The following is a 21,383-nucleotide window of genomic DNA, read 5'->3' on the forward strand; positions in this document are numbered from 1 at the left end:
GAGGCAGGAAGGGGGCCACCATACAGGGCACAGCCTCTCTGAGAGGCAGGAAAGGGGCCAGTCATACAGGCCCATGAGGAAGCCCAGATCTTAGAGGGTCTCCTCTAGATGGGAGCCGGCCGGTACCTAAAGGGTTAACAGGGATCCGGCCTGGGGGGGGGGGGCAGCGCTGCGATCCCCTGGGGGGGGGGGAACCTCCAGGCGGGAAGAATTCACGCCTGGAGAATTTCCGGCCCCCACCAACCGAGGCCGGAATTTTGCGGCCTAGTAGGCGGTGAAGCCGGGGCCGCACAGTATCCGAGGTACCAGCCGGGACCTGAGCTGGAGGAGTGGCGCTTGTACATACCAGCCGCGGGTGCCCGGGAAGCAGCGCCGGAGTTGCAGCCCAGCAGGCCGCGAAGTCTGGGACAAAATTTGCGGCGTCCGGCCGACCGGAATGCACCGACGGTCGGCCGGGGCCTGTTGGAGTATCGCGCTCAAGTCCATGCTGGCCGCGGGTGCCCACCCCGCGGGCCGGAGGAGAGGCCTTACGCCTCGGCCATCAGGAGGGGGCCCCTGGCCCTGAGCAGCGCACCGGTAAGGGGATGGGGGGACCCTGAGACAGGGTGCCCGTGAGGATAGAAGGGACTCCGGCAGGAGAAGGGAGGCAATGCGGCTGAACCTATTCTGCAGCTAGCGGTGGGGAGACAGGCACGCAAGAGAGAGGGGGACACGTAGGGCTGGAGAAGCCACTCTCTCACCATCAGCCGTCTTCACCCTCGGTCAGTTCCAGCAGGGTTGCCCCTTCAGGTACTGGCACCGTAGTGGCAGGACGCTGAAAGAGGGACTTGGCGTGCAGGCGACCCTTGCGCTGGCGGGATGCAGGGAAGCTAGGACTGCCCTGGTCCACCTTGCCTTCTGTGGGGGAGGCAGCAGTGCGGGTGACCAGCACTGGCGCAGCTCAACCCCGGGAGAAACAGAGGTCTATTGAGTCGCTGTTGCCCCTGATGGTCTGGAAGAAAAAGAAAAAAGTTAAAATCTAAAATTAAACAAGGAGAAAACAGCCCTGCAGAGCAGGGAGTGTTTTGCCTCCTTGGACACTAAGCAAAAACTGGCAGTCTCTCTCTCCAGGCTGAGGGTATAGCTGTTGGAGGAGGGGCTTAACAGTTTTCACTTGGTGTCACGCCTCCTAGGGAGCTGAGCTATACCCAAGGTCTTCTGTGTCCCCGCAAGGAAAATGGGCGAGAAATGCCTAATCCAATGAGGGAGGATGCCCACCCTTTCCGGCCCGGCGCCGGAGATGACATCAATGAGCCGGAAGGAGCTGTCCCGGCGCACATGCACAGAACGCAGGAGAAGCGCACGCCACCATCCCGCTGCAATGGACCAGGAGCCGCCTGAACACAGCCACAGCGGCTCCTCATAGAGGCTTGGAAGGAGGCAGGAAGAAGAGCAGGCTCAGGCAGCAGCTCCCCAAGGAGACCGACGCCGCCAGGAATAGGTCCCTTTACGGTATAGTAGATCCGGACTTCCCCAGCCTCCCAAGGTGAGAACCAAATTCACGGCAGGAGCCAGAGCTCCTCAGGTACCTCCTATCTGGAGGACAGGAAACCTGAACCGAGGTGTGGTGGGGGTGTGAACCATTTTATCTCTTCAGGTTTCCTGTCCAGGATGGGAGGTCCTAGTCGCATGGGTGCCATCATGGGTGATGGGAAATAAGGAGATTTTTGTATAACTTACCAGTTAAATCTCTTTCTCGCTCTTCCTTGGGGGACACAGACCTTGGGTATAGCTCAGCTCCCTAGGAGGCGTGACACTAAGTAAAACTGTTAAGCCCCTCCTCCATCAGCTATACCCTCAGCCTGGAGATAGAGGCTACCAGTTGCGTGTCCAAGTAGTGAAAGGATAACAACCAATAACGGAAACAACCAGCCAGCAACCCAACGGGGCGCCAGACCATAACCCTGTAACAAAACACAGAAGGGTGGGTGCTGTGTCCCCCAAGGAAGAGCGAGAAAGAGATTTAACTGGTAAGTTATACAAAAATCTCCTTTTCTCGCCCATTTTCCTTGGGGGACACAGACCTTGGGACGTTCAAGAGCAGTCCAAGAAGGGAGGGACCACAAACCCAAGGCGGACCACCACCGGAGCATCAGGAAACCGCTGCCTGCAAAACCAGGCGGCCCAAAGCAGCATCCGCTGATGCATGCGTATGCACTCTATAGAACCTTGTGAAAGTGTGCAGAGAGGACCAAGTGGCTGCTTTGCACAACTGTTCAGCAGAGGCCCGATGCCTCTGCGCCCAGGAAGCTCCGACTGCTCTGGTGGAATGAGCAGTGACGCTGAAAGGCGGAGCTCTACCCTTGGCTCGATAAGCCTCAGACACCGCCAGTTTAATGAAACGGGCAATAGCCACCTTGGAGACCGCCAAACCCTTGCGCGAACCCTCCGGAACCACAAACAGGGAGTCCGTGCGCCGAAAGGATCCGGTGACCTCCAGATAAATCTTCAACGCCCTGACCACATCCAGACGGTGCAGTTCCCGTTCTCTGGGGTGGGAAGGAGAGGGACAGAGCGACGGAAGGACGATGTCCTCATTGATGTGAAAGGCGGAGACCACCTTTGGCAGGAAGGACGGGACAGGCCGAAGCACAACCTTATCCTGGTGGAAGATCAGGAAAGGTTCGGAGCAAGAAAGAGCCGCTAACTCCGACACCCGTCGGAGAGATGTGATGGCCACAAGAAAAATGACCTTGCAGGACAGAAGGCGAAGGGAGACCTCCCGTAAAGGCTCGAAGGGGGCTGATTGGAGCGCCGAGAGCACCACATTCAGGTCCCAGGATGGAACTGGAGGGCGGTACGGCGGAACAGAGTGAGCCACCCCTTGTAAGAAGGTCTTAATTGGCCCCAGAGGGGCCAGGGGACGCTGGAGAAGAATAGACAGCGCCGAAATCTGTCCCTTCAGAGAACTGAGGCTCAGCCCCAGGTCCAGACCCGACTGGAGGAAGGACAGGATCGTGGGAAGAGAAAACCGGAGAGGTGGGATGCTCCGGGACTCACAGAACCCCAGATAGGACCTCCAAACCCGATAGTAGATCCTAGAGGACACGGGCTTACGAGCACGGATCATGGTGCGGACTACGTCCGCGGAGAAACCCCGTCGCGTTAAGACGGCGGTCTCAATAGCCACGCCGTCAAACGTAGCGAGCCTAAATGCTCGTGGAAGATCGGTCCCTGAGAGAGAAGGTCTTCCCTGGAGGGCAGTGGCCACGGTGCGTCTGCCAACAGCAACATTAGGTCGGCGTACCAAGACCGGCGGGGCCAATCCGGGGCGATCAGAATCGCGGGAACGCCCTCTGCCGCGATCCTCCGAAGAACCCGTGGCAGGAGGGGGAAAGGAGGAAAGACGTACAGAAGGGAGAATTCGCGCCACGGAAGGACGAGCGCGTCGGCGCCGTACGCCTTCGGGTCCCGTGCCCTGGCCAGGTATCGGGGGACCTTGTGGTTGAATTTGGAAGCCATGAGGTCCACGTCGGGGCGACCCCAGCGAAGACAAAGGGCTTCGAACACCTCTGGGTGCAGGGACCATTCTCCCGGGTCGATGGTGGACCGGCTCAGGAAATCCGCCGCCCAGTTGTCCACCCCCGGGATGTAAATTGCGGATAAGGCCGGCACATGCGCCTCCGCCCAGAGGAGAATGAGGGTCACCTCTTGCATCGCTGCAGCGCTGCGAGTGCCTCCCTGATGGTTTATGTATGCCACAGCCGTGGCATTGTCCGATTGGATCCGAACAGGGTGGCCCCTCAGTAGATGGGTCCAGTGTCTGAGGGACAGAAGAATCGCCCTCAGTTCCAGAATATTGATTGGAAGTCTGGACTCCGATAGAGACCAAACGCCCTGGACGGACCGGGGAGGGAAAACCCCCCCCCCACCCCCGTAAGCTGGCATCGGTGGTAATCACCAGCCAGTTCAGTGGGAGGAAGGACCTCCCCCGTAGAGGGATATGCAACCACCAGCTGAGGGAAGCCCGAGCCAGGGGAGGCAGAAGAAAGGTCCTGTCCAGACTCCTCGGTGATTTGTCCCAGGCCGACAGAATTGCCCTCTGAAAGGTGCGGGATCGGAATTGTGCGAACGGCACCGCTTCGAAACAGGCAACCATCTTCCCCAACAACCGCATGCTGGATCTGAGGGAAGGGCGGTGATGACGGAGGAGACCGCGAACAGACCCGCAAAGGGCCAGACGCTTGTCCGACGGGAGGCGGACCTCCGCCAACTCCGTATCCAGGAGCATCCCCAGGAAGATCAGCCGTCTGGAGGGGGTAAGAGAAGACTTGGGGTGGTTGATGATCCAACCGAACCGCGTCAGGGTCTCCAGAGTGAGTCCCACACTGCCGGATGCCTGAGAGAAGGAGGGTGCCTTGACCAAGATGTCGTCCAAGTAAGGGAGAAGAAAAACACTTCTTGAACGCAGAAGGGCCAAGACAGGGGCCAGGACCTTGGTGAATACTCGAGGAGCCGTCGCCAGACCAAAGGGAAGGGCGACGAATTGGAAGTGATCGTCCCCCACCGCGAAGCGCAGGAAGCGGTGATGACATGGAGCAACCGGAACGTGGAGGTATGCATCCTGAACGTCGATTGAGGCCATGAAATCCCCTCTTTCCAGGGAGGCCACTGCGGACCTGAGAGACTCCATCCGGAATCTCTGCAGTCGGAGAAAACGGTTCAGGCGCTTTAGGTCCAAGATCGGTCGCACTGAGCCTTCCTTCTTGGGAACCACAAAGAGGTTCGAGTAGAACCCCCTGAACCTTTCCGTCGGAGGCACGGGGGCGACGACACCCTTGTCCATTAGAGAGCGAATGGCCGTGAAGAAGGCGGCCGCTCGTACGGGATCCCGCGGAGGACGGGACCGGAAAAAACGGTCTGGCGGAATGGACGCAATTCGATCTTGTATCCGCAAGATACAATCTCGAGCGCCCATGCGTCTGAGATGTGGGCCCGCCATACGTTCCTGAACAGTAGAAGGCGGCCCCCCACCCGGGTGGGTGGGGGCGCACCTTCAGGCAGAGGGCTGCTGGCCTGAGGGAGCCCGTGTGGGCTGGGGCTTGCGCCAGGTAGATTGCGTCCGAAAAAAACGGCTTCTTGCGTCTATCCTGGGCTGGGCCAGAGGAAGAAGAACCGGCCGCGGGTCTAGACCCGGTGGGCTTGCGAAAGGACCGAAAACGGGACGAACCAGCGCGACCGCGGGGGGCGCCCCTCGGCCTGGACTGGGGGAGGTGAGTACTCTTCCCACCCGTGGCCTCAGATATAAGTTCGTCCAGACGGGTTCCGAACAAGCGGGAACCCGAGAACGGTAGGCCAGCCAAAGAGCGTTTGGAAGCGGCGTCCGCCGCCCAAACCTTCAGCCAGAGTTCCCTCCTGACAGAAACTGCCAGGGCAGAGGAACGGGCAATGAGGGCACCCGCATCAAGAGAGGCCTCACAGACAAATTTTCCGGCCTGGACAATTAGTTGGGCTAAGGAACGGAGGTCCTGTAGAGGGACGTCCGACCCTAACTCCCGTTCCAGTTGCAAACCCCATTCAGAGACCGCTTTACCAGCCCAGGCGGAGGCAAAGACCGGTCTAAGGGCCGAACCAGAGGCAGTAAATATGGCCTTGGAGAGGGATTCCGTACGACGGTCCTCAGCAGACTGGAGGGAAGATCCGTCTTGTACAGGAATAGTAGTGCTTTTGGACAGGCGAGCCACGGGAGGATCAACCTTAGGCGGGGACGTCCACGTGGTCACAGAATCCGCTGGAAAGGGATAACAAATGTCCAGCTTTTTGGGTGTAACAAAGCGGACGTTAGGCCGGGTCCAAGCCTTGGACACCACAGAAGAAAAATCTGCGTGGATGGGAAAGACCTTGGAGGCCTGTCTGGGGCGAAGAAAGGACACGCCGGCCTGTTCAGAGTTGGGGGGGTCATCGTGTATGTGAAAGGTATCACGGATGCTAGTGATAAGATGCCCCACCAAGACGCCAATTTGGACGGAAGCTCTGAGTCCATGTCCACGTCCGAATCCGCCAGTTCTCCCTCAGAAAGCGTATCCCTTTGAGAGGATAGACTTGACTGAGCTCGCACGCATGGCGGAGAGAGCGAAGCATCTGGAGAAGATGTGCGCTCAACCCTTGAACGTTTCTGAATATGCCGGGCCCTGGAAGATTCGCTGGGAGGCAGGGAATCAGTGGGGGCGGCAGAAACGGTAGTCCCAGCGGGTGCGACAGGGATTGTGGCAGCCTGCGGGAGAGGCGGTCTATCCACGAGACGGCCCACTACGTGTGTAAGGCTTTCCACCGCCTGAGACAGAGACCTAGCCCAGTCAGGGGGTTCAGAGGCACCGGGGGGCGCAGCGGGAAGCGGGCCCTGCACCGGGGCCTGACATGCAAGGCAATGCGGCTCAGATTGCCCCCGCGGAAAAAGTTCCTTACAGGCGGTACAGGCATGGTACCAGGGTTTGGGGGCACCCGTGGGATCTGACATGCTGAAAAAGTGGTCGTACCCCAATACAGAGACCACAAGGGATATAGCAGCTATGACCAGGAGGGGTAGGAGAGGGTTAACTGTCCTACCAGTGCCTCAGAAGAACGTCAGGAGTAGAGAGGATCAGCAGCAGCTGCAGCAGCAGCAGCAGGGAGCAGCAAACAGCAGAGAGCCTGCAGATAGCGCCCACAGAAGCCGAGCGATACACCAGGTGCTCAGAGTCCCCCACGTGTCCCAGCTTCCTGTCTAGGAGTGAGGAAACGCGGGAAGAATTCAGCAGAAGCGCGGGGAACAAGCTCCGCCCCCTCCAGCGCTTGAAATGTCTCCTGTGAAGGAGAACCTAACCCCGCCCCCAAAATGGCGCGCGCGCGCGTAAGCCACGCCCCCTGCTGCCGAAAAACCTCGCAGGGCTAAGAAGAAGCAGGGTGCCATGAAATAAAGGGCCCTCAGGCCCCAAGAGTGCGGCGATTATTCCCAGGTGGGTGACCTTCTGCCACCATTGTCCCCTGCCCCGCCGATGCCGATATGGTCATGTCGGGCATAAGCCCCGCCCCCCGTTCGGAACGGAGCGGGCGGCGGCGGGAGGGAGAGAGGGGTGCAGGATACACGGAGGAGAGCTGGGGAGGGTCTGCTGGAGCGCTCAGAATGAGCGACCACGGGTGCCCCCCTTCAAACCCAGAGGGGTACATGCTTGCCGATAGGGACAGGGTATGGGCTGGAAAAGCCATCTCACCTGTCTTCACCCTCAGTTCCTTCCAGCAGGGTCGCCCCTTCAGCTACTGGCACCGCAGTGGCAGGAAGCTGGGAGAGGGGCTTTGCGTGCGGGCGACCCCCTAGCTGGCGGGATGTAGGGGAGCCATTGCTGCCCAGATCCTCCTATTGCTTCTGTGGGGGAGGCAGCAGTGCAGATAAGTTGGCACTGGCGCAGCTCACCCCGGGAGAGCAGAGAGGCCCAATGCGTCTCTGGTATCTCTAGGAAAAAACAAAAATAAAATAAAATTACAACAAGGAGAAAACAGCCCTGCAGTAGCAGGGAGTGTCTTGCCTCCTTGGACACTAAGCTAAAACTGGTAGCCTCTATCTCCAGGCTGAGGGTATAGCTGATGGAGGAGGGGCTTAACAGTTTTACTTAGTGTCACGCCTCCTAGGGAGCTGAGCTATACCCAAGGTCTGTGTCCCCCAAGGAAAATGGGCGAGAAATAGTATCTGGTGCTGTGGCATAGTAGACATAGTATACAAAGGTGGTGCAATTACTCCACTAAAGGCAGGGGGAAAGCGACAGGATATACAGCGCCAGTGCGTGTCCGTGGAAGGGGAGTTGCATGAAAAACATCCAGTGGGCTCATTGCTGGGAAGTGCGGCAGTAACCGCATGGAGGGAGAGCACACCCACCTTAGAGGGGGTTAATTCTGCAACAGACACCACACTCAGTACTTGATAGTGCCAGGGTAACTTATTTATTTTAATATAAACAGAGTTGTGTATTCGAAAACTGACACCTAGCCCCAAGTGGAAGCAAGAAGGGGTTAATTTTAAACTACACAGCCATATAATAGGGAAGCCAGGCTCACAGGCCAGGAAGAAACAGCATTTGGCTGGGGAATGGAGGGGTGGAGTGGGGGTGAGAGATTGGGGGAGGTAGTGGATGGATGGGGTTATACTCACCCTGTGTTCACAATACTCACCCCATCTTTATCCTCTTCTCTTAACCCCCCCACCGCCCTCCTCTGGGTAACAGCAGGGTCACCTCTTCAGCTACTAGCCCCAAGGGGGTAGTGAGGCTGGAGTGGAGGCGGGGACTGCAGAAATGCAGGTGACCCCATGGCTGGATGCAGGGGAGCAGGGCCACCCTGGTCCACTTTTGCCTTCCTGGGGGAAATCTGCCTCCTACAGACACTAAGCTAAAATGTATCAACTCCGTGTATGCAGGAGGTACATAGCTGAGAGGAGGAGCTAGCAGTTTTTTTTTTGCCTAGTGTCACCTCCTAGTGGCAGAAGCAGATATACCATGGTCTCCTGTGTGCCCCAATAATAGGAGCGAGAAAGGAAATCAGGGATGTAAATAACATTTAAAAAAACTAAAAACTAAACAGGTCCTACAGTTTCAGGGGCAAACTCCTACCCCACAGTTAGCACTCCGCTTGATCCTTCTTGGTTCTCTCCTAGTGGTAAAGGGCCTTCTATGCCACTGTCTGACCGCAGATCAAACTGTGATACCCAGACATTGGAAGTCCACTAAGGCCCTACTGGTTAGAGAGCGGGCCTCAGAGGTTGACCATATACGCAGAATGTAAACCAAGCTACTTTGGTTCCCCTGGCAGAATAATAAATATAGCCCTCTTGATATTTGATTCAATGATGCACCACGTCAATGGCCATGTGCTCTGCCATATTTGTTCAGAACACTGTCATGGATCTCACTCTGTATTGTATGCATGACCGTTTTGATTTATTGTATTTATATTGGTAATGTTCATATAATTAGAACCGGATTCTTAAAAGGGAAAAAAAAACGAAACCTGGTTCTACTGTACAGTACATCATGCTTTAGAAACTGGAAACCGGAAGAATTCTGCACAATGACCTGTCGACTTACTTGAAATCTTTCCCAACACACACTAATCGAGCCCACATTATACATTGTTGTTCTTTTATCTACCTAGTAAACTGTAACTTGTTTTCTAAAAAAAAAATTTATCAAGCTTCTCAATAACACATTGATTATGGAAATTGCGCTTCACCTAAAACCCTTGGAAAGTGCATTTTCAAAGATGCTCTGCAAATTCATTACAAAGGCAAGTGTGATCAGACCACATGTTTAGCGCTAAGGCAGAGGACAGGCTACAGACAGTGACTACGAAGAAGCATTCATGTCACATGCAATGACAGCTTATTCCAAATGACTGGGTAACAATAAGCCACAAGAAACACAATGCAGCCTGAAGATGTAAGCAGAAGAGCACACAGGGCTAAGCAGACTTGCAGTTGTCACTGACAACATGTTGACTTTTGCAGAAGCTGATATGTGCTCTCCGCATTACCGGAGCAAGGCCCCGAACTTCCAGGTCGCAGCTCCGCAAAAAAATAGAACATGTCCTATTCTTTTCCGCAATTGTGGACAGGCAGTTCTATGGGGGGTGCCGGCTGGGTGAAATGCAGATCCGCAATTTGCGGATCCGCAATTTGCGCATCCGCAATACACCTTGGACGTGTGAATGTACCCTTATAGAGAGATTCTAACACACTGTAAAAATCTAGTAGAGTTCATTGAGGCAAAACATGGACCATGAAGTAAAGGCTCCGACAATAGGGAGAAGAAGAAAAAAAAAAAAAAGCAAGCTGACCTTTTTCTATAAAGCATCACAGCAGCAGAAGGACCCGGCTTCACATGGGTATATTTCATTTTATGTTTTAGTGTGTCGTAAAAAGATAGGCAGTTTCCCCCATAACCGTGACTTTCACTGTTAAAGGGGCGGGCACTGTGAAAGTCACTGTTAAATGGGCGGGCACTGTGAAAGTCACTGTTAAAGGGGCGGGCACTGTGAAAGTCACTGTTAAAGGGGCAGTCACGTGAAAGTCACTGTTAAAGGGGCAGTCACGTGAAAGTCACTGTTAAAGGGGCGGGCACTGTGAAAGTCACTGTTAAAGGGGAGGGCACTGTGGAGGTCTCCATTAAAGGGGCGGCCACTATAAAGGTCACCGTTAAAGAGGCAGGCACTGTGGAGGTCACCGTTAAAGAGGCGGGCACTGTGGAGGTCAATGTTATGGGGAAAACTCTATATCTTTTTACGACACATGGAAACAAAATGAAGTGTGTGTATGTGTGTGTGTATAACCAGATAAAGTCGGGTGCTATGTCCAAGGGTGTAGGCTCCTTACCCATTAAGATAATCCAAAAAACGGACAGCACATCCAGTAGAAAAAAACTGTGGTTTATTCAACGCTTGAGAAAGGCTCTGTGTTTGAGCCGAAACGTTGCCTTACTGTACCACATGGGTGAATAAACCATTTTTTCTACTGAATGTGCTGTCCGTTTTTTTGATTATATACATTAGATAGATAGAGATATACATCTATAGATCTATATCTATCTATCTCAGGAGTTTGCCTTTACAAAAATGTTAAAACCACACTTCCAAATGTTATGCGTATTATGCCAACTGTAAATTAAAATGTATCATGCAAAAAACCTACTAAATTTCTGTAATCATTACAGAAATCTAGCTTACATCTTCAGGAAGTGAAGCAAAGAAAACAGAACAATGAGAATTTCCTAGAGGTATCAGCATCTATTAATGGCTCTATGGCCAACATCTCTATTAACGAATCAAAGTTTCTCTCAGGTTTAGGGCTCATTTAGACGGCTGCATGCTGTCCGCTATAATGCAAATAGTTTTTTGCGGACAGTTCAGAATGTCCACAAGAAAAAACTAAACAAAAAAACAACTGAATGCATTCTGTATTTTTGCAGACCCATAGACTTCAATGGGGCCACGTCCTGATTTTCACTGATAAGTATAGGCCACGTTTCATTTGTTTTGCAGAGCCGTGGAATGGAAGAAAAGAGCCCCACAGAAACAAATGGGTCAGCATCTAATCCGCATTTTTGCGGACAGCATATGGCTTTCTGAATGAGGACTTAGTATCAGGAAGGTGGCTGCCAGAAATACTAAAGTGCAATTTAATTTAAAATCTACTTTAACCCCCTTCCTGACAACGATTTTCCATTTTTGCATTTTATTTATCTCTGCTTTCCCAGAGTCATAACTTTTTAATTTTTCCATTCACATTTTTTTTGCAGGACAACTTACACTTTCTAATGGCATCATTTAATATTGCATAGAAAAGAAAAAAGCAATTCTGGCACAATTATATGGGTTTTGTTTTTACGGGTTCACTATGCGCTAAAACTGACTTGTGGCCTTCATTATCCAGGTCGGTGCAATTACGATACCACCTATGTATGAAGCGTGCTTTCGGCTTCTCAGATGCATCTGAGTGGTTAAATGTCCGCGATTGGCATTACTGGCGATCGTGGACATTAACTGTGGGTGTCTGCTGTATGAAACCTGCTAACTATGGTGCTCGCTCTGCTTCTTAAGCAGCCATTAGCCAGAATATTTTTAGCTAAATAATTCACATTAGTGAAGATATCCAATAATAAAAATACAGGACAATTGCGGGGTATTTGTTAAAATACACTAGTTTTCTGGTGTGAAAAAGTCGAAAACTGCGTGATTAAAATTTTGGGCAAATGCCACCTCTCTGTTGTCCTCTGTACTTCCCTGAAATGGGGGCATGGCGAGGGGGGTGCGGGACCAGCATCCCATTTATCTTCTATGACAGTTTTCTGGCATAGAACATCACTGAAATCTACACCAGTCAGGGACTGGCATAGATTTCAGTACGGGCACACAGACAGGGCACACAGACAGCTTGATGCTGCTCCTAATTTATGACAAGGTGCAGGCCCCGGGCTATAATAAATGTGAGCCAATGACTGTGGGTATCTGCTGTGACTTTTTAGAATGATCCAATGACTTATATTTCAATATTTTATTAATATAAAAAAGGAAAAAAAAAAATCAGTCAATTTTTTAGGTAAAGGGGTCACTAAGGGTACAGTTACATGGCAATAGCTGTCGCAAGCAGGTCCGCAGAGTAGCTGTGATCCCATACAAATTAATGGGATCAGCGCAACAGTCGCAAGAAATCCAGCAGTGTTGGATTTCTTGCGGGGATCGGGGGGTATGCCAGTTTTCACTAAAATTTGATTTTTGTACTTACCGTAAAATCCCTTTCTCGTTCCATTCATTGGGGGATACAACACCATGGGTATACGCCCAGCTACAACTAGGAGGCAAACCTAGATATGAAAAAGGTTGGCTCCGCCCAGGTGGGCTATACCCTCTCCACAGTCACTAGGCCAAGGGTGGGCAAACTGCAGCTCTCCAGCTGTTGTAAAACTACAACTCCCAGTCTGCCCAGTCTGCCTACAGCTATCAGCCTACAGCAGGGTATGATGGGGTTTGTAGTTTTACAACAGCTGGAGAGCCGCAGTTTGCCCATCACTGCACTAGACTAATCATTTTGCACCAATAGCAGTAGGAGAGAGAAACAAAAGCAAAGAACCAACTAGTCCTCGACCGGGGAAGGAAAGAAGTACAGCAGCCCGGTGACAGAAAGAAATGAAAACAAAGGGTGGGATCTGTGTCCCCCAATGAATTGAACGAGAAAGGGATTTTAGGTTAAGTAGAAAAATCTAATTTTCTCGTTAATGTCATTGGGGACACACCACCATGGGACGTCCCAAAGCAGTCCCCGAGGGTGGGACGGAAATCTCATGCAAAAATGTGGCCGCACAGGTGCAGGAGAACCAGGTGACCCAACAGGACCAGTAGAGGCCACAGCATGAAATGGTAGATAGAAAAACTAAGGAGTGAGCCGAGAGACTCCAGGACCAGGAAGAGTCCAAATAAAAAAATTGTGGGAGACTGCCAGTATCCCAAGGACAAGTGCCTGGGAAAAAGGCCATATGCAAGAAAGGAACAAAGAGAAACCCCCAGCTCCATCAAAGCTGGGAAAAATAAAGAAGCTAGAGGATAGGGAGCAGGGCTAGATGTCCTGCGCAAGAACCAAGAGTTTAACAAGTACGCACTAGAGAACCAGAGGAAGGATCTGGAAGAACCAGGGCTCCCCATGAAGAAACAGGAGAGCAGCACAACCAGAAGGGGTCTGTTGGTAATTACCTAGCTCTCTGCATATAGAGGGATGCTCCAGAGGGGGATCTATAAGAGGACAGACCCAAAAAGAAAAAAGTAGACCATGAGGGAACCTGGCAGTTAAGAAAATGCCTGGGAAAGGGAAAGGAGCAGTCCTGAACCAAGGAAAAAACTTCCTGGAGACAAGCTAAAGGAAGACCCTGTGGACAAACCCTAGGCAAAAGGAAGCAGATGCTATAAGGCCTGGAAGCAAAGGAACCCAACTAGTAAGAGGACCCAGTAAGGAAAAAACTCTAAATTGTCTCAGACCAAAAACATTGCCTGTCCGTGGCAAATACCAAGTGAAGGCCAGGGTAGAGAGGAAACAAGGAAGCACTGGGGGCTGAACGATTGAGAGAAAGAAAAGCAAAGACTCACCGTGGAAAGGGAGCAAGCCCCCTTCCACTACAAGGCAGGTGGAAAAAGAGAAACATCCTATGAGACGGTGGAAACCCCATCTTGCCAGAGAAAGCAGCCAACCCCTGGGGGAGAAGGGAGTCCTTGGTAATGGCCAGGAGAAGGGAACGTAAAAGACGTGGCTCCCACACAAAGGAGGCGAGAATCGAGCCTCAGAAAAACTGGAACAAAATATCACTGTGAAATGTAAGACCAGAGAAATCCCTGGCCACATGAAGTCTCAGGAAAAAAAGTAGAGACACACTTGTCTGAGAGATATTGGAGTAGAAGAAAGAGGACTCCAAACAGCCGAAGGAGGAACAGTTCTCAAATCGAGGGAAAGCGCCATCACAGAAGTGGCTAATATGAATGTAAATTGCAAACCAGAGCTACTTGAGCCTCTGCGTGGGTAATAGCCAGATTATCAAAGGAAAAATGAAATGTAGCGACCATAGGGAAAAACATCAGCCATGGTTAAACAACCGCCGATGCGCACCGTGGCCATCCCGCTCCCGAGCCTGCGTAGCATGCTATCAAGCAAGCAATAAAGCCTTAAGGAGAATTTCTGACCTTGGTGAGTGCCGCGTCTTTTATCTTCAGTGTCCATGGTTAAACAACCATCCCAAGTGTAGAGACTAGCATACTGTATAACACTGGGGCAAGTACAGCAGCCTGGATTTTGTAAAAGAGTCGCCAGACATCCATATGTCAGGAAAGGATGCAGAATTCGCCAGGGGAAGCCGGGAGAGACTACACTGACATACAGAAACCAGCTACCAGCAAAGAACAATGAAACCCCCAAGGAAAGGGGAAGAAACTGACAGGTGCAGACAACGGCAAGGCCCAAGCAAACGGCACTTCTGTCATGTAGCACAACTAATCAGAACATAAGGGAGTACCAAGAACGCCTGGAACATGGAAGAACTATGTGACCATGTCAGATACCAGAGCGAGCAGTGGAAAATTCCACCCACCAAGTAGGTGTGTGGTGCTCACTAGTCCCGTCACAGCCATATCAGAGAGGACGTCCAGCAATGACCCGAAAACTGCAGTAGCGGCTGGTGCTCACAATGCTGTATATCTTTGCAGGATAGAGCATCCAGTTGCGACCCAGGTACTCTGAAAGGACTGGCCCATGTAACTCTGAAAATAAAGCACAGAGGCAGTAACAACAATGCGAGTACTCATCCATGAAATGGGGTAACAGCAGTGCGGAATAACTAGATTTTTGTACTTACAGTAAAATCTGTTTCTCATCCGTTCATTTGGGGACACAGGCTTGACCGTGGGTATAGCTGTTGCCACTAGGAAGCGACACTAAGCACAAAAGTGTGAGCTCCTCCCCCCAGCTATACCCTTCCTACAGGTACTAAGCTAAAACAGTTTGTGCAAAAGCAGTAGGAGAAGCAAAAGAAACAGGAAAAACCAAACAAACAATGTACAAACCCAGAATCACGAAGGCGACAACGAGGCCCGTAACAAGAGAGAATGGTGTCCCCCAATGAACGGAAGAGAAACTGATTTTACGGTAAGTACAAAAATCTAGTTTTCTCACCCTTTTCTTTGGGGAAAATGGGTGCTTTTACCCCCTGTAGCATCAGAGATAATCTCATCCAGATGCTTGCCGAAAAGTTTGTTACCTGCAAAGGGGAGGGACGTCAAGACCTGTTTAGAAGCCTCAACCGCCGCCCAGCAAGATAGCCACAGGGTACGGCGAAAAGCCACGAAAAGGGCTGACGAGCGGGCCAAAAGCCTGGCTGTGTCCAGAGAGGCCTCACAGATGTAAGAACTGGCGTGGGAAAGTTGCACTGCAATATCCGAAAGTTCCTCCGAGGAGCCACCAGAGGCAAGGTCCTGACATGGCTTGTTTGCCCACTCAGTCATAGCCTTGCTAACCCATGTAGAGGCAAAAAACGGGCGCAGGGCAGTGCCAACTGCTTCAAAAGAAGATTTGGCAAAAGATTACAATTTCTTATCCCTGGGGTCCGAGAAGGAAGTCCCATTCGCCATAGGAAAGGTGGTATTCTTAGGCTACTTTCACACTCGCGTTTTGTGCGAATCAGTCATGGACGAATCTGTTCAGATAATACAACAGTCTGGATCCGTTCTGAACGGATCCATTTGTACATCTTTAACATAGCCAAGACGGATCAGTCTTGAATACCATTGAAAGTCAATTGAGGACAGATCCATTTTCTTTTGTGCCATATTGTATCAGTGAAAACTGATCATCCCCATGGACTTACATTGTGTGCCAGGACAGATCCGTTTGGCTCAGTTTCATCAGACGGACACCAAAACACTGCAAGTAGCGTTTTGGTGTCAGTCACCAAAGCGGAATGGAGGCTGAACTGATTCATTCTAAGCAGATCCTTTTCCATTCAGAATGCAAACGGATCCCTTTTGGACCGCTTGTGAGAGAGCCCTGAATGGATCTCAAAACGGAAAGCCAAAACGAAAGTGTGAAAGTAGACTTAGCGAGGCAGGATACCAGAGGGTCAACAATAGGAGAGGAGGACCACTTCTTTGTCAAATCCTGTCAAATTGTCAAAGATGTGTAAGCATTTCGGCAAAACAAACCGCCCGTCAGGGAAATTCCATTTCTTGGAAAGGGAGGAATCAAACTCCGGGTGGTTGGGGAAAACTTTTGGAGAGCGACTGGATCGCCTGAAGGAAACTGGCGTAGGGTCCTTAACCACTGCAATGAGATTCTCTACCATAGCAGACAGTTTGGAAGACTGGTCCTCCGGTGAGACAACTTTTCCTCAGAACACACCTCTTCTAATAAGGACGCGTCGGAGCGAGACTCTGTGGGAGGTGGGCGGGGAGATGGAGGAAGCGGGGGACGCAGACACCCTTCGAGGAGAGGGAAGTCTGGCCCGTTTTGCAGGACGGCCGCGATGGAGAGTAGCAGAGAGTTCCCCAGAGTCTGACAGGTCGGAGGGTGGCCGCGCGGCCAAACTACCCAGCATTTCCACAATGGCCCTGTTGGAATGGGAAACGTCCTGCACCATCTTAGAGAGCGCACCCACTCCGGCTCTACCAGAAAGAAGCTTGGCAAGCACAGAGTGATTTCTTTCACCCCCACCCCCTTCCTCCACCTGGGGAGCCACCCAGAAAGTAACCAAAGGGGAGGGGGAAGAAAAGGGGGTTTGGAGCCAGGAATATTTACCTGTTTGGCGTGTTCTGCCCCCCTGGTTCCAGCCGGGTCACCACCTTAGGTGCACGGCCCATTGGGGAGGGCTGCTACACCCACAACAGAGGAGACTTGTCGCGGTAACCCGAAGGCTGGCAGGATGCAGAGGCTTTAGGAATCTCTGATCCTCCTTGTCTTCTGGAGACCAGGAAGGAGCAGCAGGCTTAGGGACCCCCTGGTCTCCCGTGTGGGAGTGCAGGCAGCTAGGACTGCCTGTAGTCCCGCTAGAAGGAAAACATAAAAATAAAGAAAATGTGCAGACCTGCAAAGTAGGGAGGTCTGCCTCCTACAGACACTAGGCTAAAACTGTTTTAGCTTAGCCCCTCTAGGAAGGGTATAGCTGGAGGAAGAAGCTTACAGTTTTGTGCTTAGTGTCGCCTCCTAGTGACAACAGCTATACCCATGGTCAAGCCTGTGTCACCCAATGATACGGATGAGAAACAGCAGTACTTTATACGGTTGACAAAGAACAAACCTAGCATGATAGACAACAACCTGCCCCTGGCAGAGAGAGTGTGGTTGTCTGGTGCATAACAGGACTGAGAAGTCTTGTTAAATAGTGCATCAAGCCACAAAGTAAAAATCATGCCTAGTACAGGGGCAATGAGAAGACTTGGTGCACTCAGAGGGCCTGGTTCAGGAGGTAATGCACCAGGTGTCAGATCTGAACAGGCCAGCCATATACGGGATCTAACAATTGCAACTCTAGTCCGCCCAAGAAGGCGGGGAACATATGGTTAACAGGTACATACTACAACCAGGATGGTTTGTCGGATACAGCGCCTTGAGATAGTACAAGTACACCGCCGAGGACGGTGGTAATGGGGTGCCAGATGCATACTAGAACCAGAAAAGAGTGATGTACAGCATCTGGGGATGGTGCCATCACTCCACATGAAGAGGGGCCACATGATTGCCTAGCACACATTAGAGCCAGGAAAGGGTAATGCGGGAGCCATATGGGCCACAGACTATCAATAACGCACAGCACTTGGAGATACTACAAATACTCCGCTTGAAAACAGGAGTAATCTGGCTGCATGGTGCACACTATAATGAGAGTGGATACATGGCTACAGCATCTGGAAGTGGTATAGGTACTCCACTTGCTAAAGGAGTAGTATGACTGCGTGATGCACACTAGAACCAACAGGTTTAATGGCTACAGCATTTGGAGATGGTACAGGTACTCTACCTAATAAAGGAGTAATACGGCTGTGTAGTGCAGACTAAAATCAGACAGCTGTAATGGCTACAGCATCTGGACATGGTACAGGTATTCCATCTAAAAAAGAAGCAATGTGGTTGCATGGTGCACACTAGAACCAGACAGGTGCAATGGCTGCAGCATCTGAAGATAGCATCTATACTTTGCCTTATAAGGGAGAAATACAGCTGCATGGTGCACACTAGAACCAAATAGGTGTAATGGCTACAGCCTCTGAAGAAGGTACAGGTACTTCACCAAATAAAGGAGTAATGTGGCAACATGCTGCACACTAGTACCAGACAGGTGAAATGGCTATAGCGTCTGAAGATGGTACGGGTACTCCACTTGATAAGGGAGTAATAAGGTTGCGTGGTGCACACTAGCTCCAGGACGGTGTATTGGCTACAGCGTCTGGAGAAGTAATACGGTGGCCTGGAACACTCTCGGACTAGGAGGGTGTGTTGAATATAGCCCCTGCTAATAGTGAAATTACTCCAGCTGAAAAAGGGAGATACATTGGAACCAGGAAAGTCTGCCGAATACAGCATTTGGCAGTGGTACAAGTACCCCCCGTGAAGGGGAAAGCGTACGTACCTGGGATACCATATAGGTGTGCCGGAGTGCTAAACACTGTGGCGAGTAAAGCAAGTGAAGAATAAAAAAAAATAAAGCAAAAAAATTGCAGCAAGACCTGCAGGAGAAGTGCAGGTCGTGTCGGCCTCCTACAAACACTAGACTAAAACTGATTAGACTAGTGTCTGTGGAGAGGGTATAGCCCACCTTTTTCATATCTTGTGTCGACTCATAGTGGTAGCTGGCTGTATACCCATGGTGCTGTGTCCCCCAATGACATTAAGGAGAAATACTACCTCCGCTGGTGCCATAGTTGCCACCATTAAATTCAGGGACTGCAGGTTCCACATGCATGCTGAGCCCACACTATATTAGACCTCTAATAATAAATATGGCCTGATGACAGTGTGCTGTGACTTTTTAGATTGGTCAATTTTAATGTTTTAGGTTTCAATATTTTATTACGTTAGGAAAATCCATCAGTCAAGTGTTTAGGTAAAGGCGTCACTAAATGTACCACTACACGGAGACCGCTGTCGCGGCCAGGTTCGCAGCATAGCAGTGATCCCATAGAAATGAATAGGTCGGATGCACCAGTTGAGAAGAAATCCATCAGTGTTGGTGAACCTTTCAGCACCATCTACTGTATTGTTTCCTGTGCTGACAGCTGTCCAAAACAGCAACGTGTCAGACCCAGATCAAATGGATGTTGATTACCTATCTTTACAGGCCATCAATATCTAAGTAATGTAAACCTCTTTAAAAATTGACTTTTTTGTATTTGATTTCAATGACATCAACTCACATATTCTTCTTGTTCACGCTGTATCTCAGAGAATATCTTGCTCCTTATGGTTTCAATTTCATGTTTCACTTCAGTGTGCGCTGTTGCATTGTATTCATCAGACTGAAAAATAGTTAAATCATTGTCAGATGCATGGGCGGTTATGTTACATGCAAAACACTGATTTACCCAAGACTCCACTGTCTTATTATGGGGGAATATGGTTTGACGAGGATGGATTGAGAAGAAACAAAATGAAAATTCCCCTCAAAAGTTAACACATGACAAAATAATTCCTTGCTAGTTTCCACAGTCCATTAAAAGGTCCACCATACACATTTCTTTTGGCAGAACCAGCTAGCAATCCAACGTTTGCGGGGAGCTCGTGACTCAATCATATTGTCCGATCTTTTTATTATACTGGGGAATAAGCCACCAGAGGGGCTTGTATGCCTTTCTCCCCATTAAAAAGGCATACATGATCAGCTGAACCAGACGTGTAAGGGTCAGTAGAGAAAGCAGTTGGCTGATCTATTGTTTGGCTGACAACTATTAAAAGGTGCATGGGCAGCTTAACCATTTGACTATAAACAACCTTGGGCGGTGGGTTGATCTCTAAATGGACGTTGTGGAACATCCAGAGATTGCAGCTGCACGCTAATCGTGCAGCTGCCGAGCGGGGGCCCCGCTGTCAGTAGCAGCAGGGCACCCCAGAGAAGGAAGGGACCATTCCTGGAAAAGCACCCTGCCTTCTAGATCGCTGTGTATAAAGATCAGAAAGTGCTATGCAGCTTCCTGTACCAGATCAGTGGTCATGTGACCACCGGGGGAGTGCAGGAGCTGATGGGTCTTCCATAGACCATGATCAGCCTTGCACTGAGGCTGTATAGCGCTGTATTATGCTGTACAGCCTCTCGGGGTCAGCCCCAGTTATAGGAGAAATCAATAGAAAAAAATAAAAAATTTAGTTAAATGTCCCCCAAAGGTCTTGTATGACCTTATGGGGGAGAGAAAGTGTAAAATAAAAAAATGTACCAAAAAAATAAATCGTTTAAAAAAAAAAAATAAAGTTTCACTTAAAAAAAAACAAATCCGTTATTTAAAAAATGTAAAAAAAATAAATAAAAAATAAAAATAAAAACAACATAAAAATGAGATAAAAAGCAACCAGAAAGCCAAAAGTACCCCAAAATGGTGACAATAAAAATTGTCATGATTTTTGGTTGCTATATATTACACTTTTTGTAAGGCAAGATAACAAGAAATAGCTGTTTTCTTTATTTTTTGTTATTTACAACATTCATCTGACAGGTTAGATCAGGCATGCTCAACCTGAGGCCCTCCAGCTGTTGTAAAACGACAACTCCCAAAATGCCCTGCTGTAGGCTGATAGCTGTAGGCTGTTCGGGCATGCTGGGAGTTGGAGTTTTGCAACAGCTGGAGGGCCGCAGGTTGAGCATGCCTGGGTTAGATCATGTGATATTTTTATAGACCAGGTTGTCACGGATGCGGCGATACCCAATATGTATACTTTTTATTTATTTATGTAAGTTTTACACAATGATTTCTTTTTTGAAGAAAAATAAATCATGTTTTAGTGTTTCCATAGTCTGAGAGCCATAATTTTTTCAGTTTTGGGGCGATTACCTTAGTTACGGTCTCATTTCTTTTGCGGGATGAGATGATTGTTTGATTGGCACTATTTTGGGGTGCATATGACTTTTTGATCGCTTGCTATTACACTTTTTGTGATGTGAGGTGACAAAAAATGGTTTAGCACAGTTTTTATTTTTTACGATGTTCATCTGAGGGGTTAGGTCATGTGGACATAAGTTTACTGACTTGCTTGAGCGCGATTTTTAACCTGATCTAAACATAGCAAAAAAAAAGTCTGGGTGCATCACCAGCCAGAAAAGTAAAACTGGGGAATTCAAATTTAGTCTTAGGCCTCATGCCACATGGCCGTT

General features: G+C 50.2%; 1 protein-coding gene across 1 annotated transcript in view; it reads right to left on the minus strand.

Annotated features, from left to right (window-relative positions):
* The window catches only part of STK31 (serine/threonine kinase 31), a 250,414-nt gene that overhangs the window by 78,078 nt on the left and 150,953 nt on the right, over window positions 1–21,383 (minus strand). The window contains exon 14 of the mRNA XM_044295539.1: window positions 19,438–19,539. Within this exon, the coding sequence (XP_044151474.1) occupies window positions 19,438–19,539 (102 nt within the window). The remainder of the gene's footprint in view (window positions 1–19,437; window positions 19,540–21,383) is intronic.

The sequence above is a fragment of the Bufo gargarizans genome, chromosome 5 (genome assembly GCF_014858855.1).
Source record: "Bufo gargarizans isolate SCDJY-AF-19 chromosome 5, ASM1485885v1, whole genome shotgun sequence".
Taxonomy (NCBI): Eukaryota; Metazoa; Chordata; class Amphibia; order Anura; family Bufonidae; genus Bufo; species Bufo gargarizans.